This window comes from Fukomys damarensis, unplaced genomic scaffold, assembly GCF_012274545.1.
Source record: "Fukomys damarensis isolate Sample0158 unplaced genomic scaffold, DMR_v1.0_HiC HiC_scaffold_4, whole genome shotgun sequence".
In the NCBI taxonomy this organism is placed as follows: Eukaryota; Metazoa; Chordata; class Mammalia; order Rodentia; family Bathyergidae; genus Fukomys; species Fukomys damarensis.
In genome coordinates this window covers 64,348,730-64,361,567 of record NW_022900916.1, presented here as the reverse complement: position 1 = coordinate 64,361,567, position 12,838 = coordinate 64,348,730, and the positions used below count along the sequence as shown (strand labels likewise).

The window sequence follows — 12,838 nt, the reverse complement described above, 5'->3', positions numbered from 1 at the left end:
AAAAAAAAAAAAAAAAAAAAAAAAAAAAAAAGTATGAGAAGACAGGATTAAGACCACAAGCTTGGCAGAATACAGACACCTTTCAAGTCAGGAAGCCAATGGTGCTCAAGTTATCATAGGACTGCTGAGGTGCAGAGACGTGAGATGAATCTTAATTCGATGAGGCTTTGAAGATTGTGAGTCATAAAGAGTGCTCTCCATAGTTTCACACAGTCGATTTCAAATGATGGGCATGGAGGAACATTTGAGACCACAGCTAGAAATTCCACAATAGAGCAGTTGGAAGAGATATAGCCCTAGAGATAGCAATCGAGTCCATGAGCCTTCATCTTATCATAACCTTCTCTAGGAACACATACTCGGAAGAAAAAATACATAACAAGGGTAAAGCACATTTTTGCCCATCTATATGATGGACTATTATACAAATAAAAATCACAATTTGAGGAAATATTTTATAGCTTAGGAAAAAGCTTAACAAAAATTTATTGGGCCACAGTATTACATAAGATTCTTGGAATAAATTAAAGTAAAAGAAATATATTAAAATGTTAATGTTATTATCTCTAGATGGTGAAATTATAGGAAAACAAATATTACAGAGGAATCTAATCAGTCTCAAAACCCAAGCTGTCAAGGAATTAGATAAATGAGATCATCAAAGGAGAAGAGGCTTATTGCAGATAAGCAAATATTGCCCAGAGCTTAGACAGGTACCTGTCCAACTGCAACAGAAGCTAAAGCAGAAGAAACTTCTTATAAGACGTCCCAAGAATCAAATGTCACAAAATATGATTTAATTCATGAGCATTTATCAGAGCAACATTACATTTTTGCTCTTGACTGCTGACCATGTAATTGTTATCCCTTGAAAAACAAAGAAGTAAAGTACTGTCTCGTATAGTGAAAACATTCAGTATTTGTAAACATCTCATTTTCTTTTACAGAAAATTACATCTATTGAGAAATAAGAAATATTATCTATTTTAGAAGTTGAAACGGGGTGGTGGCACACGCCTGTAATCCCAGCACTCGGGAGGCTGAGACAGGAGGATCACTGTGAGCTCGAGATCAGCCTGGGCTACATAGTAAGCTCAGGTCAGTCTCAACTACATAGTGAGACCCTGTCTCAAAAATAAAACCAAAAAAAAAAAAAAAGTTGAAGTGTGCTTCCAAAATTTGTGATCTTATTTCAAAAGCAGGGCCAGGGATTTAGCTCAGTGGTTCCGCCACCTGCCTTGCAAGCACAAGGCCCTGAATTCATTCCAGTACCCCACCCCAAGAAAAAATCTCTGGCAAAGAATAACTTTCCATTTATTAGGGCCGGGGATTTAGCTCAGTGGTTCCGCCCTCTGCTTCACAAGTATGAGGACCTTAGTTTTATCCCCAGTACAAAAAAAAAAAGTCAAAAGCAACCTGAGGAATCAGCAAACTATGGAGCCCAGCACTGCAAATAAAATGTTATTGCAACACAGTCATATGCCTTAATTTTGATAGTTTATGGCTGTCTTCTCGTTATACTATAATGATACAACACTCTAGTTAAGAACACAGAAATCTTAAAGTTTATATGTTTAAAATGCATACTGAGGGCTGGGGATTTAGCTCAGCAGTTCAGTGGCCTGCCTTGCAAGCGCAAGGACCTGAGTTCAATCCCCGGTACCAAAAAATAAATAAATAATAAAACAAAATGCATACTGGGCCAGGGATTTAGCTCAATGGTGCCTCTGCCTGCCTCGCAAGAGCAAAGTCCCAAGTTCGATCCCTGGTACCAAAACAAAACAAACATAAACAAAAAACAAAATGGATACTATCTGGTCCTTTAAAGAGAAGAGAAATATATGCTTTCCAATTTTTAAATGCCATATGCTTTTTATAAAGTTTTTGTTGTTTCACCATTAAGTAACAATCACTCCTTTGTCTTAATCATCATTATGTTAAATATCCATTTGGATTTGCTAATTGTTCTAGGTTACCAACAAGCTAGTTCATCATACAAGGCTAAAATGGCCGAGGTCGGAGGATTGGCAAAAACAATGGTTCAGTCAATTACCTTGCTTGAAAATCAACTCATTGAGAAACTTTGGGTACTTAAAGTTCTGCAGCATCTTTCAACTTCTGGTTTGTATCCTATTATTAAATTTGAGCACCTCATTGTCGATTACTTTTGTTTCCATCTAACATTAAGGCTATATAACAAATAATGTTTAAAAATTCTTTTTAGAAGGTAACTGTACTTTAATGGTGAAAGCACAAGCAGCCAGCAAAATCTGTGCTCACCTCAATGACCCAGATCCCTCCGGACAGCTTCTGTTTCGTTCAACAGAAATACTCTGGAACTTATTGGAAAAGTCTCCAAAACAGGAAATCATACAACAGCTTAGTACCTTGGAATGTTTAGTGTAAGTATATGTGACTGGGAGGAATGTCTTTTAACCTTAAAAAAAGTAGCCAGAGATATGACTGACATCTTTGTTTGAATCTGTATTCAATGAGATATTTGATTTATACCCTGGCTATGTTTCAGGACATTTTCGTACGTGTGCTGTCATATAACTAGATCTCTGAAGGAAGAAGCCATGCTTTTCTATGTAGAAGGCTCTTGAAATAGGCTGATAAGGTTAAATTATGCCTTTGCATGTATGTAAAATAAAATTAGACATTCAGTAAATCTCTTGTACAGGACTTACTATCTTCCAGATACTTCAAGAAAAATTAGCAACAACAGAATGTAAAATCAACAATAAATAGTTTTCCATACACAAATAATAGACTAGCTGAGAAATAAAGCAGGAAAACAATTCTGTTCACAATAGCTTCAAAAATACCTAGGGATCAATCTAAACAGGAAGTGAAAGACCTCTACAATGAAAATTTCAGAACAGAACAATGAAGACAGAAATTGAAGAAGACACTAGAAGATGGAAATACCTCCCATGTTCATGGATTGGTAGAATGAATATTATCAAAATGGCCAATTATCAAAAGCAATATACACAGTCAGTGCAATCCCTATCAATATTCCAGTGACATTCATCAAACAAGTTGAGAAAAAAATGTCAAAATCCTTATAGAAACACAAAAGATCCAGAACAGCCAAAACAGTCCTAGGCAAAAAGAACAAAGATGGAGGCATCACAATACCCAATCTAAAATTATACCACAAATCCATAGTATCAAAAACAGTATGTTATTGGCATAAAAATAAAAATGTAGGTGAATGAAACACAGAGATCACAGAAACAAACCATGCAATCATAGCCATTTGATTCTGAACAAAGGAGCCAAAAATACATGTTGGAGAAAACAACCACTTTAACAAATGGTGCTGAGAAACTGAATATCCACTTGTAGAAGATTGAAACCCGACCACAAACCGATTTAAAATGGATCAAATACCTATGGATAGCCTGAAACTTTGCATCTGCTAAAACATAGGGACAATATGTGAAGCCATAGACACAGCCAAACACTTCCTGAATAAGACTGCAGTGGCACTGACCAGAAATTCAAATAACCCAATAAATAAATGGACAAATGAACTGAACAAACATTTCTCAAAAGACAAAGTACAAGTGTTCAACAACTATATCAAAAAATATTTAACATTTTTAGCCATTAGGAAAATGCAAATCAAAATCACACTGAGATTGCATTTCACCCAAGTCAAAATGGTTGTCATCAAGAATGCAAAATTCTCCTGAGGATTCAGAGAAAAGGAAACTCATCTGCACTGCTGGGGGGAAAATAAATTAGTACAGTGACTATGGAAATCAGGATGGAGGCTCCTCAGAAAACTAACAATGGACCACCATTTGTTCCAGCCCTGTCTCCTATATACTTCAAGGAATCAAAGTCAGCACACTAGAGTGATATCCAGACCATGTGTATTCACAATAGCCCAGATATGGAACCAACCTGTGATGAACGAATGAAGAAAATGTGATAAAGATATATATATAATTTATTCATTTACTTATTTCAACCATTAAGGATAATGAAATTTTGTCACTTGCAGGAAAATGAATATATCTGGAGATCATCATGCTGCAAGAAATAAAATCAGACTCAGAAAAGCCAGTGCTGTATGATTTCCCTAACATATGAAATTGTTGTAAAAGACATGAAAGTAGAAGGAAGTCTATTGTTAGACAAAAGGAAGGGATTAAGTGGAAGCAAAGCAGAAGGGAGGGTAGTGGGGGTGGATATGATAAAAATTATTATATACATTTAAACCAGGTATGGTGGTGCATGCAGGTAGCCCCAGCACTCCGGGAGGCTGAGGCAGGGAAACTGAGAGGTTGAGCTCAGCCTGGGCAATTTAGTGAGACCTTGTCTCTAAAGAAAAAAGGACAGGGGATATAACTTAGTACAAAGCTCCTCGTTTCAATCCTCAGTGCCACAAAAAACCCTGGATTGAAACAAAAGCGTTAGCAATAAAATGTAGTAAGACTGCAAGTTTATTATTCATTTATTCAACAAATGATTATTATTTGCTACGATTATTATCAAATGCTATTATTTGCTGTGAAAGTACAACTAATCACAATGCAGCCTTACTCTCTATTTTCATGATATTTACATTAAGCTAAAGGAAAAGGACAAGTGTACTAAATGTTATGAAAGAAATTATCACAAAGTGCTGACTATTCTTCAGACAAAGGTAAATCAACATCTTTTTCTATACAAATGTCCAGAACACCAACCAGCTTGAACAGTATAGAATATTTACATTGTAGCTATAGTCAGGTAGCTACAAAATGAAAGATGACACTGGTTTTATGTATAGCTACATTCGGGACTCAGCAAATACCAGTCCCTGTCCCTCTTTACTTCTCTGCACTGCCTTCTACTGTTCTGGCGTCATTCCCACGCTCCGTGTGCTGAGACCTAACAGGTGAAGGCTCACGTGATCTCAGCCCCAAATAAAGCAGAAGCAAAGCTCGCTACCTGAAAGCTCAAAGAAGCGCATTTACATTGATTCCCTGGTAGTCCAGAATGGTCTCATGTTGGCCAGTGCCAATTCAAGAGTGATTTAAACTCTGGAATTCCAGAGGGAATTACACATGAAGGCAGCTTCACCAAGCCAAAAGTTGGAGATGAGTCAATGCTTAAGTAGAGTTAAGAATACTGTTAGCATAAAAGTGCAAGTTGGTCCCAAGACTCAAAGTTATAAATGTCTGCTGTAGCAGCAACCTGACCCAAACTTGAAGAATTAATAAGCACTTCCTGATGATCCTTAGATTGGTATCTGAACAGTAAATAAGAATTGGCAACAAAAATTTTGCATGCAGAGAGCATCCTAGATGGGGGGAATGAGGGGAAAAAATCAAAACAAAATTTAGCAAAGTCAAAAACTTAAAATTCATTATAGTAAGGGGGGAAGAACAGGGTAGGATGTAAGAGGTGATGCTCACAGTGTCAGGGGGATCAGGGGAGACTATAACATGAAAGACCTTCCTTTCCTCAGGAGGAAGACTTTATGCTAAAAATGAAAAGGTCTTAAATGGTTTTAAAAAGGCTTTTAATGGTTTTAACAGGACATGGTCAAATCTTTGAGAGCAGTCACTCTTGCAACCTCGTATAGATTGGATCAGTGGGTTCTTGTCTGGTACATATATAGCAAAATAAAAACAATGCAAAATGTGGGAAAGATTTAAAATACTTCAAAATGAATAGTATTACATAAAAAGTAATATTTTGTTGATGGACTCAGTATTTCTGTAGTTCGGGCCACTGAACAAGAAGCACAGACTGGGTGCTTTATAAGCAACAATAATTTATTTCTCCCCATTGTGGAGACTAGAACCTTACATCTGAGCACAGCACAAGGTTCTAGTGAGGGGCCTCTCCCAAGACAAAGACTGTTGACTTTCTGTTTGTTCCAATGGAAGAAGTGCTCTCAGGTCCCTGCTATAAGGGCACTAATCCCGTTTACAAGGGCTCCACGCTTGTGACCAAATCACCTCCACAGGTCCCATCTCCTAATGTACTGTATGGATTCTGGAAGGACACAACATTTAAGTCTATCACCCTAAGTTACAGGGGAAGGGGTTTATTTATTTGGCTTCTACTTCGTAGAAGTTCCAGCCCATAATCAGCTGGCTCCAAGCAGAGTCTCACATAGCTGGGGGGCATTGAATTGGAAAAACGGCTTTTAGCACCCACATGGCAGCAAGAGCAACAAGGAACCTTAACAAGTCTTTTTGCCCCTTTTATCGCTTCCAGGCTACCCAGGATTGGGGCAGTGCCAAACCAGGCACTCAGGTGTAGTGGCTCAGTAATCACATGCCCTTAATCTCAGCATCATACATTCCAGATCCTGCCACCTTTGGAAAAGAAAGCCCCACCTCATCCCCATGAGGCTTTCGGGAGACATCTAAACACAGGCCATAACATACGGTCTAAAAAATACATAAATAAAATATGGTTTTATTTTCTAGGACTCTGAAGGAAGTATTTAAAAATCTGTTTATGAGAGGCTTTAGTCATTACGATCGCCAGCTTAGAAATGATATATTAGTGATCACAACAATTATAGCTCAAAACCTGGAAGCACCAATGATTGTAAGTATGAGTCAGATTGCATTCAATTGTGGAAGTGGTGGGCATGGGAGCAGGAAGTCCGAAATCATGTTGTAACATTTATGTATTTTCTTGTATCTCCAAGTTACGTTGTATCGTCACGATGGTCGCCGTTATACTTTCACTGCGCCGGTCCTCTACATCCCTCTGGAAAGTTCCGGTCCTCCTCATGTGTCCTCATTCACCCACGGATCTACCATTTCTGATACTTTTCTTCCCTTCCTGTTCTGATGAGATGAGGCTCCATCTGCCACCATTTCTATTTCCCTGGGAGCGTTCCCTTTACCATTTCTTGTGAAGCAAATAGGCTGGCTGCTCTTAACAGTCTCTGAGCTTTCTTTGGTCTGAAAATGTCTTTCATTCACATTCATTCTTAAAGTGTATGTTCACTGAGTATAAAATTCTAGGTTTAAAAATCCTTTTTAACACTTAAAGATTATGTCCCACTGTGTTCTGGCCTCCATTTTTTCTGATGAGAAGTGTCTAGTATTTCAAATTGTGTTTCCCGATGTGCAACACATCATTTTTTGCTCTGGCTATTTCTGGGAATTTTGCTCTATCCTTGGTTTCCAACAATTGTGCCAAGATGTGATCTCCTTCATATTTATCTTATTTGGGTTTCATGGAATTCTTGGATATGTACATTTAAGTTATTAACCAAGTAGCCAGAATTTTTGGCCATTATTTCTTCAAATATTTTTCAAACTCCACTCTCTCTCCTCTCTATTCTAAACTCAAATTACTTGTTTTCTTGACAATTTGATATTGTCCCTCAAGTTTGTAAGGTTCTGCTTACTGTCTTTAACCATTTTCTATTATTAATTATATTAATGTATATATTTAAAATCACTGACTCCTTTTTTCCCCTTGTCTTCATTGTTGCTAATCCTATACTGTATATTTTTTATTTCAGATACACTTTTCAGTTTTACCATTTCCTTTTGGTCCCTTTTCATAGTTTCTGTTTGTCTACAGGGAGTTCCATTCACTATGGAATTCTCATTCAATATGAGCATCTTTACTGTAGGTTTTGATATACTATTCTCGAATATTTTTTCTTTTTATTATTAATATGCATTTAACTTGTCTGGACATCCCTGTGGCAAAGACTTCAGATTCCAGTTCTTTTGTTCTTGCCCTACTGAGAACTCTCTGCACTTGTGTGGCTTGGGCACCGGCCAGAGTCTTGAGAAGAGTTTGTACACAGAAATTTGGGTTCCCCTCCATGGTTCTCTCCTGCAAGGGACTTCACCCTTTACTGTCCTGCGGCTATGGTTGTCTCCATTGCCTAACTCTCTAGACTATGAAGACCTCAGTTTTGCCTGAAGTTTTAGTGTCCCCACAGCTACAAAATAGTGCCTGCTCTCATTTTTTTAAAGGGTACAATGGGAATTTATATAGTGCCATTTGCCTTTTTCAAAGTTCTCACTTCCCTTCAGTATCTACTTGCTCTTGGACATTAGATGGCTGATGGTTTTGTTTGGGGGATTTTGCTTTGAGGTGTGTTGTTGTTTCTGTTGTTGTTCAGAGTTTACAGTTGTTGACTACATTTGTCTTTTGGGAGCTACTCAGCCATACCAGAAGCCGAGCCTCTGCATACTTTATAATGCAAACAAACAAAAAATGAAATGATTTAAATCCTAGAATAGAGAACTCTGCAATAATAGTCATCCATCAACCATGCTCTTTTCTAAAGTTACTTCAAGGAATGGCTGTCAGTGCCTCAGTCCCTTATCAGTGAGTATCGAGTGGTCCCAACATCAGAGTGCTGGAATTCATATTGAGCAAATGGGAACAGTCCTACATAGCATCCCATTTAAGTCTGCAGAGTAGGTGGAACTTTATCTTTACCTGGAAAGAGCTGGCTAGTCAGTAAGTCCTCATTACTGTCCGTGAAAACATTCAGCTCTGACACAACTCAACAGAGTAACATCCTCACCTTTTAAAGAAGACTCCCCGATCCTAAAGTAGTAGGAAAGTTATAATCTCAAAAGGGTTTGGTTTTAATCATTTTCCCTACTGTACAAAGGCCCGCAAGATTATAAAGCAGGACTCAATGAAAAACAAGTCCTTCCCAGCCTTGGGCAGTGCTGCTGTCCCCATCAACCTCCTCTCCCCTGTAACTGTAACTCCATGTTCAGGTACAGATAAAATTGACAACTCTCTTCTGCAAACAAAGTTTATGACACACTATTCTTATATGATTATAAGAGACTGTCTTCTTTCAAGGCAAAGTTACAGAACTGTCTGCCTTTGTACTGTTTCAGCAAACTCACTAGAAAAACCACCCCCTTCTACAAAATGTTTAAGAGATGGCTCTTCTCTTTGTTCAACACTTTTCCTTTGGACAGGAGTCCGTTGAGTGTACACCTTCAACCCGAAATAAAAGTCCTCCTGTTTCAGTCCGCGAGTCTCTCCAGTCTCTTAGATTCCTGCAACAGATAACAACTGTCAGGAAAAAGTTCTTGAGCTGAAATGTTTCCAAATTTGGTCATTCTTCAGGGCTTTCCTTATTAAGTAGAACTATTTTGTCATCTCTTAACAAAGTATTTCATATATAATGAGAGGACTTGGGAAGGGTGGAGTTTTTAAGGAAGAAAACTATTGAATGAAACTGTATTTCTCTCCCATATGAAATCATTTAAGATAAAGATAATGAACTACTGAAGTAACTATAGGCCTAATATCCTTTGTGTTCTTACTAAATTTTAAACTGTATTCTGCAAAATAGTTGTGGAATAATGTAAAATACTTCTTAGAACCTACAGAAGTAAATTTAAAATTAATTTTAAAAAGTCTATGCGCTTTTCTTTTTTTCATTCCTCACTATTATTAGCAATTAAATTTAAATGAATTACAGTACATAAATTGGATAAAAGAAGTAAGTGATATAGATAAATACAAGCATCTTTGTCATAACTTCCATCCTAAATAATTCATCTTTCTGTTTGTTTTGTGTGTTTATATTAGGAATGTGGCTTTACCAGAGATTTGATCCTATTTACAACTTTTAATGAAGGTAAAAAACAAAACTTTAAGCTTCTGGTAATTGTCTTAATGTGTCTTGTACCTAATTTTATTTTATTTGTTTCTTCTTCATAGTTAAAAGTCAAAACCCTTTGGTAAAAGGTCTTAAGCTTTCTAATTCCTATGAAGATTTTGAGTTGAAGAAATTGCTATTCAATATAATTGTGATCTTATGTAAAGATCTGCCTACTGTACAGGTAAAGAATAAACTAAATAAAATATAAATCATTTTACTTTATAGTATAACCCTTTTAAAGTCATGACTATTTCATCAATCCTACCTTTACTATAAAAAAATAAGAAACTCTTCTTGCCTTGAATTTCAGCTTTTTAAAAAATTTATACCAGGCATAATGGTTCACACCTGTAATCCCAGCACATGGGAGGCTGAACCATGAGGATCGCTGTGAGTTTGAGATAAGGCTAGGCTATATAGGGAGTTCAAGGCCAGCTTGAACTATATAACAAGACCTTGTCTCAAAAAACAAAGACACAAATTTTTAATTTCCTTTTTTAGCTGTTAATAAACAATGTAATACATACACTTAAACCCACAAACCAAAGAAAAACAGCAGAAACTAAGAGATTTGCTGATATATGAGTATTTAAAGCTCCTGAACACAGGCCCATGCCACCTAACATTCTGTCTCTGATAATAATGGCAAGGGATGATGGTAATGCTGAAAGGGTTGTTAACCTGTGTCACTCATCTCAACCCCTTATGAACTAGCTTTTTTCTTTTTTCTTCCTGGTACTCGGGTTTGAACCCTGGGCCTTCATGCTGAGCCATGTCCTCAGCCATTTTTTATTTTGTGTTGTGAGACGAGTTAGGAGTCAAGTCACTAAGTTGCCAAGGTTCAGCTTGAACTTTTGATTCTCCTGCCTCAGCAGCCCGGAATACTGGGATTACAAGCATGTGTCACCACAACCAGCTGGAACCCACGTTTTCCATACACAAACTTAAAACCTTTAATGTTTTGATTATTCATGGGTTAACTCAGTACTGTGTTTCCTACAGAACAGCATAATGAGATTTGAAGAACACTGGAACTGAATTTCATTCTGATTTAGCACCTACTAACTATGTAAATGACCTACACTTCCATCAGCTCAGTTCTCTGTAGCAGAAAGATCAGGACACATCTGCCTTGCTCACAGGGCCCTTGTGAGGTAGCGATGAAGGTTTTGTAAACTCTAAAGTGACAGAAAAATATATTACAATTCTATTAGCTTAGTTACTCACTGCCTTAATTAAAATTTTCTTTTAGTCCTAAAACTCTTTAAAGTTCTTTTTATTTTCATTAAACTGAAGGAGAATTCATTCTACCAATATCAATACTGATAGTATAAATGTGGTATACTACAATGAGGTTAAGGCTTTAGTCAGGCAGAATTTTGGTACTGTTGCTTTCCAGCAATATGTCCTTGAAAAGGTTTTTCAATGTCTCTAAATTCCCTGTAGCTCATGTTCAATATGGGGAAACACCTCATCATGACATTATTATGGAACTAAAAAGCCCAGTATATAGATAGATAGATGATACATAGATAGATAGAAAGAGAAAGATATATATTTTAAATACTTAGAAAAAGAAATTGTGTAGAGTTATAACTTTATCAGTAGTATCAAAAATATATAATGCACAGATTCTAAATGTATTTTCCAAAATGCCAAGTAGAAAATCATTCCATAAAATATGGTTTATTATTACATAGAGGATTATATAACTGAAGATGACAGATTTAAGGAAATAAACACAATTTGTCTTATACTTTGTGAGCTAATTTTAGCTGATTGGAATTTCACAGACAGCAGAGTCAAATGACACAGAGGGTATCAGCTTTGTAAAGCACTGTGTGAGCAGTGGAAGCCTTTTGTAAGGCATATGTTTGTGCTCCAGTAACCATGGTGATAGCGTGTGCTGTCCTTGGCACTGCACAGAGTCCTTCATAACTATCATCCGCTTAATTCTCACAGTGATGCTAGCTAGAATGAAGAGTTACTCCTTTTCTCTCAGTTCTAAATCTTGCATCTTTCCCATGTTAAACTAAAGGGAGAGATTAGTGGACTGGTCTCTTAGAGAATTTAGAAAAATTAATAATTCTTGTTTTGGAATAGTTTATAGGACAATGCCAAATTAAAGGAAAATTAACCATAATATAGCATATATTTTATACTCGTGAATTATAATTACGATCAATCAGCTATAGTACCTATAATAGCTATGCATTCTTATTTTATTTTATTGAAATGCTAGATTCAAGAAAAATTTTAATAGTAGTCATACAGTGAAATATAGCTTATGGGGTGGGGATGTAGCTCAGTGGTGCCACGCCTGCCTTGGAAATGTAAGATCCTGAGTTTGACTCCCCGTACCAAAAGAGCAAAAATCAAAATCAAAATAAAGTAAGCAGTTTTTTACCTCACTGACATTCCCCTGATAAAATGTTTGTATAAGTTATTCTGTACGTGGTTAAAGATTAGTTGTGGTCATTACTTCAGGTGAAGTGGTCTTTTATGGTACACAACTGAGCCTGTGAGAGGTCTCTTTTGAAGACCAGGGTGTAGTATATTGGTAGAGGTGTTGCATACGATGCACAAGACCTTGGTCTGCTCTCCAGGACCCCCAAGAGTTTCTTTGAGAAGATGGAGGGGGAAAAATGCCAAGGGTTTATTTGCTCCAGATTTTCTACTTATATGGTTTTATTCTAAGCAGGAGCTAAATTATATATGTAAGCCAGCTAGACAAAATGTTACCTGTAACTGTTACCATTTTGTTTTGGGTTGTTTTTGTGTTTTTGGTACCTGCCATATTGGTAATATTAGAATGGAAATGTTTTGAAGTGACCATCAATAAAGTACCAAATTTGACCTCTTTAATTTTCTTAAGCTAAATACAGTTATTTATGCTTCTAACAAAGTGTCTTTTGTCCCTTTCTTATAGCTATTAATTGATGGCAAAGTTGTTTTGGCTTTACTTACCTATGTTAAAAAGCCGGAGAAACACAAAGTAATGGAATGGTCTGCCGCACAGTATGAAGACTTACAACTGCATGCAATTGCAACTTTGTCATCAGTTGCTCCCTTGTTAATAGAAGAGTACCTGTCGTGCCAGGGAAATGCTCGAGTCCTGGCATTTCTGGAATGGTGTGAGAGTGAAGGTAAGGCCCTTCAGGAGTCTTGTCCAAAGCTGAATCTTACGTATTTACTGAATTCGCAATATAT

At 36.9% G+C, this 12,838-nt stretch overlaps 1 protein-coding gene across 3 annotated transcripts in view; it reads left to right on the top strand.

The window, feature by feature from the left end:
• Cfap69 (cilia and flagella associated protein 69) overlaps positions 1-12,838 on the top strand; it is a 52,330-nt gene that overhangs the window by 18,173 nt on the left and 21,319 nt on the right. For all 3 annotated transcript variants that reach the window (XM_010609539.2, XM_010609537.2, XM_010609543.2), the window contains 6 exons: positions 1,972-2,121; positions 2,225-2,402; positions 6,444-6,567; positions 9,556-9,604; positions 9,688-9,809; positions 12,558-12,774. In XM_010609539.2, the coding sequence (XP_010607841.1) occupies positions 1,972-2,121; positions 2,225-2,402; positions 6,444-6,567; positions 9,556-9,604; positions 9,688-9,809; positions 12,558-12,774 (840 nt within the window). The remainder of the gene's footprint in view (positions 1-1,971; positions 2,122-2,224; positions 2,403-6,443; positions 6,568-9,555; positions 9,605-9,687; positions 9,810-12,557; positions 12,775-12,838) is intronic.